Raw genomic sequence first — 6,000 nt, 5'->3', positions numbered from 1 at the left:
TGTCTTTTGCACAGCTAACTGCAGCCAGGTGTCTCTCTATAGTAGACACACTGTTCACCTAACAGCTCAGGAAATAAATACACCTAACAGCTCAGGATATAAATACACCAACCAGCCCCAGGTTCAATCTTTGGTCTGGTGGTAGGAAACTATCATTGATTTCAACAATCTGGACTACAGGAAGAAGGGGTGTGGGGAGTGTGAAGGGGGGGCGGGGGGTTGTGAAATTAACCACTGTTCCAACTCCTTAGAGTTCATGACTGAGGATAGGATCAGGCCAAACTGAAGTATCTTTACCCCAATCCCCCACAAACACAATCTGGGCTAATGTGAAAATGGACACTCATTAGGTACATGAGGGCTACCAGCACCCACGGAACTGTACCTCTGCCTGAGTCTTCATTTTCAAGGTGAAAGGACAGGAAATACAGAAAGAGAAATCCCTTTTTTTTTAAAAAGCTTGAAAAACACTCAAGTTAAAGTGACAGAAGCAATGGTGAAAGGTAATAGAAACAACAATCCCTAGATTGATGGGGTTAAAACTCACCTGGATCTAATGAAATATATTCAGCAATGCCAGGTTTTCAAAGGGTGGGATTGATTGAGTGTCCACCCCAACACACAACATTTGATCCCGAGCTGTATTTCCCAACAACTTTTCGATTAAAAATCTTTGGAAAATATTGTGTTTAATAAATAATGACATAAGTTACTAGAGACAATATACTTCAGGAGCCAGTTCCTCATAATATGGGGAAACCAGCGAATGTGTCAAAAAAAAATTGAGTGTTTGATTATAATGCCAAAAAAAGCTGAGCTTGTCCTACAGAGTTGGCAGAGTGCCCTGTCACTCATACCCGATAGGGAAGATGGTAATCAAAGGGCAAATTCTGGCCTGGTCCATTCATAACTTACCATACATTTTTCCTCCTAGACTTTTTGGGGAAGGGTCACGAGTTTGTCAGATTTGTTTCCAGCTGCACAATGTTTTAATGCCATCTGATGCACATATTCATAGGCTTTAAGTATCCCTGCTGAATTACGGGCAGTGTTTTTTTGGTTAAAACCAGCCCTATCCCTTTGCCTGTTTCTGTGGAAGGCATTATTCGAAGTGGACAATTCTCCCTGATTCAGCATATATAATTTCATTAAGAGGAGGCCATGCTGAGTTGGAGCAAAGATCGTTTTCAAGTCTTTTGTACAGCTTTTTGGACTGTCTCTTCTTGCGAAAGGGCCGTGTACATTGGTTTAGTAGGCCACTGTCTATAGCTGTCTGAAAAAGAGTAGAATAAGGTTACAGTTAAATGCTATTCACGCACAGATCTATAACCAAGATTCTTATTCAGCTCTGGCTTCTAATCTGCATTAGTCCACTAATTTGACTCCAAACAGGGCTGCAGAATATCTATAACATCGGGTACTTGAACTAGTAATGCACTAGGATGTGAAACAAACGAATGAAGGAATTCAGCACTCTGTGATTAAGCTGTAAGATCCCAAAAGAAACAGGAGAATATGGAATCCTTTCCTTTATTAGCCAAGGTATAGAATATAAAAGCAGGGAGGTTATGCTGGAACTGAAGAAATCATTGGTTAGGCCACAACTGGAGTACTGTGCGCAATTCTGGTCCCTTCATTACAGAAAGGATGTAATTGCACTAGACAGGGTACAGAGGAGATTTACGAGGATGTTGCCGGGACTGGAAAAACACAGCTATGAGGAAAAATTGGATAGTCTGGGCTTGTTCTCCTTGGAACAGAAAAGGCTGAGTGGAGATTTGATTGAAATGTACAAAATGGTGAGGGGTTTGGATAGAGTGGAGGTGAAGGACCTATTTACTTTAGCAGAGGTGTCAGTGACTAGGGGGCAGAGATTTAAAGTGATTGGTAGAAAGATTAGAGGGGAGAGGAGGAAAACATTTTTCACCCAGAGGGTGGTGGGTGTCTTGAACTCACTGCCTGAAAGGGTAGTTGAGGCAGAAACCCTCAAACTCACTTAAAAGGTATCTGGATATGCATCTCAAGCACTGTAACCTGCAGGACTATGGACCAAATGCTGGAAGGTGGAATTAGATGCGGTAGCTCGTTTTTCAGCCGGCACAGACACGATGGGCCAAGTGGCCTCTTACTGTGCCTTAACCTTTCTATGATTCTATGAGTTGGTCATTTGGCTTCTTGTGCCTGCTCCACCATTCAATAAAATCATGGCTAATCTGATTGTGGCCTTAACTCCACTTTCTGGCCTGCCCCCATAACCCTTTACTGCTTTTGTGGATCAAAAATCTGTCTAACTCAACATTGACTATATTCAATGACCCAGCCACCACTGCTCTCTGGTAGAGAATTCTAAAGATCAATGACCCTAAGAAATTCCTCCTCATCTCAGTCTTATTTTGAAACAGTGCCCCCTAATTCTAGATTCGCCCTGGAGGGGAAACATCCAGTCAGCATCTACCCTGTCAAGCCCCCTCAGAATCTTATATGTTTTAATAAGATCACCTCTCATTCTTCTAAACTCCAATGAGTTTAAGCACAACCTGCTCATAAGGCAACCTCTTCATCCCAGGAATCAGCCTAGTGAGCCTTCTCTGAACTGCCTCCAATGCAAGTATATCCCTCCTTAAATAAGGAAACCAAAACTGTACACAGTACTCTCATTGTGGTCTCACCAATGTCCTGCGCAGCATTAGCAAGACTTCCCTACTTTTATACTCCATCCCCCTTGCAATAAAGGTCAACATTCCATTTGATTTCCTAACTACTTGCTGTGATTCATGTACAAGGACACCCAGATTCCTTTATACCACAGCATTTTGCAGTCTCTCTTCATTTAAATAACATTCTGCTTTTCTATTCTTCCTACCAAAGTGAACCACTTTATGCTCCATCTGCCAAATTTTTGCCCACTCACTTAACAGACTCTGTGTCCTCCTCACAAATTGCTTTCCTACCTATCTTTGCATCAGCAGCAAATTTGGCTACAATACACTCGGTCCCTTCATTCAAATCATTAATATAGATTGTAAACAGTTGAGGCCCCAGCACTGATTCCTGTGGCACTCCACTAACAACATATTACCAACCTGAAAATGCCACATTTATCTCGACACCGTTTCCTGTTAGTTAGTCAATCCTCTATCCATGTTAATTTATTACCCCCAACACAATGAGCTTTTATCTTGTGTAACCTTTTCTGTAGCACCTTATCGAATGCCTTTTGGAAATCCAAATACACTTCATCTACTGGTTCCCCTTTATCCACACTGCTTGTTACATCCTCAAAAAACTCTTAACAAATTTGTCAAAGAAGATTTCCCTTTCATAAAACCATGTTGACTCTGCCTAATAGTACGATTTTCTTTGTAAATGTCCTGCTACTACTTCCTTAACGGATTCTAGCATTTTCCCAATGACAGATGTTAGGCTAACTGGCCTCTAGTTTCCTGATTTCTGTCTTGCTCCTTTCTTGAATAGAGTTGTTATGTTTGTTGTTTTCCAAACTGCTGGGACCTTTCCAGAATCTAGGGAATTTTGGAAGAGTACAAACAATGCATCCATTATCTCTGCAGCCACTTTTTTTAAGACCCTAGGATGCCGGTCATCAGGTCCAGGCAACTGGTCAGCCTTTAGTCCCATTAGTTTTCCTAGTTCTTTTTCCTTTAGTGATAGTTTTAAGTTCCTCCCTCCCTTTTGCCTCTTGATTTTCTACTATTCCTGGGATGCTTTTTGTGTCTTCCGTGAAGTCAGAAACAAAATACTTGTTCAAAGTCTCTGCCATTTCCTTGTCTCCCATTATTAATTCCTCAAGCTCATCCTCTAAGGGACCAACACTTATTTTAGCTACTGTTTTCCTTTTTACATAAACTTGTAGAAGCTTTTACTTACTGTCTGTTTTTATATTTCTTGCTAGTTTACTCTCATACTTTAATTTCTCCCTCTTTTTCTTTTAGCCATCCTTTGCTGGTTTCTAAAATTTTCAAATCTTCTGGCCTACCACTAAATCTATGCACAAATCCCAGTTTATGCCACTGATGCCCAATACATTAAGTACCTGATCTTGGCCTGCATCATTGACGTAGTGGTACACAAAGGCCAGGCACATCTCCAGATAGAGGACAAAAATCAGCAGCTAGGTAAGGAGGGGCCACTTATTATACCACAGAGGCCTGGTGTTGGCTTACCTGCTCAATCACTGGGAAATAGTGCTCAACATGGAGGGGGATTGGACACAGAGCAGAAAAAAAACCTAACTAACTAGAAAATGAGGGATTAAAAGTAGTAAATTAGGTTTAAAGCAAGTCAAAGCCAATTTTGAATTCTCTCTGGGATCTTCAGATACCCTGTTCATGCTGATTTGAGGAGGCTTTCATGTCTGGCGTGATAACGGGTTTTGCCAGGTGTTTCAAATGAAGTATGGACGGTTGATATCTTATCATGGAGCTCCTGCTGATTGAGCAGAGTAAGGGTTAAAATTCTGTGTTCTTTAAAGCCATTTCTTACCTCAAATAGAAGGGAAGAGAAGAAGTGCAACACTGCAAATCCCAGCAGCAATAATTTAAATTTCACATCAGTGATGAGCATCAGTTGCAAAATCTGACGAACGAATTGGAGTGGGTAAAGTGTCAAAAATACCATCACAGAGTAGAGCACTATCAATGCAACCAGGAACAGCACTGAAGGAGAAATGCAGAGTCCAGTTAGGCATTCCTTTTAATACAGCATACAATGCAACAACTTGCATTTATATAACAACTAACATAATAAAACATCCCAAGGCACTTTACAAGTGTTATCAAACAAAATTTGACACCAAGCCAGTACATCCATGTGGATGTAATATCAGGGAATACTGCAATTATAATGCAGCAGAATTAAGTAGAAGACACAATCATTACAGCTAGTGTGAATGTTAGGGTCTAATCACAACACCGCTCATTTAAAGTTATCAAAAATATTGGTAACATTCTTCAACTGTGCAAACTAATCACAGCCAGCACCCCTTAACTACATGCAATCATCACTCCTAATCTAAAAGAAGTCAGTTTTTGTCTATTGGTGGGTGGTGCCTGGCGCAGAGAAACATGGGGCGCACGGAGGGCTGGAGCACATGACACACTTGCGGCTGCCAAGGATCGTTGTCAGGGCGAGGGGTTCGGTAGAGAACAAAAAAACAGCGGAAGCTAAGGGGAGCCCAACAAAGTTACCCTGGCTGGAGAGACTGTTTCCGTGAGGGATGGGGATGGCATTGGAGGGATGGAATTGGAATGGAAGGGGTGGCTGAGATGATGGAATTGGTGTGGCAAAATGACAGGGACAATTATTTGATACAAATCATTCAAAAGCTATTCTTTCTGCTAAAAATGAAGATTCATTAGATTTGAGTGAAAAAGTTTTAGAAAAGCTGTCAGGTGAATTAAAAGATTACATCAGGATTGATTCTACAGACAAAGATGATAACACTCTGTACCCTCCAGAGTTCCTACACATTCTAACTCCAATGGACGTCTTGACAAATACATGAATACAATGGGAATAGAGGGAAACCGACCCTGGAAGTGCAGAAGGTATTAGTTTAGACAGGCATCAAGATCGGCACAGGCTTGGAGGGCCGAATGGCCTGTTCCTGTGCTGTACTGTTCTTTGTTCTTCTTTGACATGCCACCACACAAATTTAGACTCAAGGAAGGAGCATTTATAATACTGCTACAAAACTTGAATCCTAAACAAAGATTTTATCATGGAAAAGGATTGGTAGTTAGGAAGCTGCTTTCTTCGATAATAGATGCTGAAATTATAACAAGCAGATTTCAAGGAAATAGTGTGTTTATTTCTCAAATAATATTGAGGCCATCAGATGTGAACCTGTCTTTTCAACTCATGAGAAAACTATTCCCAATTAGACTTTCATATTCTATACATAGTCACAAATTTCTATTTATAATTCTAGGCCTGTTTTCATACGTAGGCAGCTTATGTAGCTTTTTCCAGAGTGAGAAGTTT

The 6,000-nt window shown here is 40.9% G+C and overlaps 1 protein-coding gene across 5 annotated transcripts in view; it reads right to left on the bottom strand.

The window, feature by feature from the left end:
* Nucleotides 1–205: 205 nt before the first annotated feature.
* atp13a2 (ATPase cation transporting 13A2) overlaps nucleotides 206–6,000 on the bottom strand; it is a 117,982-nt gene continuing 112,187 nt past the window's right edge. For all 5 annotated transcript variants that reach the window (XM_068017391.1, XM_068017389.1, XM_068017388.1 and 2 more), the window contains 2 exons: nucleotides 4,501–4,673; nucleotides 206–1,273 (listed from right to left, as the gene is read on the bottom strand). In XM_068017391.1, coding sequence (XP_067873492.1) covers nucleotides 1,103–1,273; nucleotides 4,501–4,673 — 344 coding nt within the window. In that variant the 3' untranslated portion in view covers nucleotides 206–1,102. The remainder of the gene's footprint in view (nucleotides 1,274–4,500; nucleotides 4,674–6,000) is intronic.

This window comes from Heterodontus francisci, chromosome 37, assembly GCF_036365525.1.
Source record: "Heterodontus francisci isolate sHetFra1 chromosome 37, sHetFra1.hap1, whole genome shotgun sequence".
Lineage (NCBI taxonomy): Eukaryota > Metazoa > Chordata > Chondrichthyes > Heterodontiformes > Heterodontidae > Heterodontus > Heterodontus francisci.
This window is presented reverse-complemented; position numbering and strand designations above follow the sequence as displayed.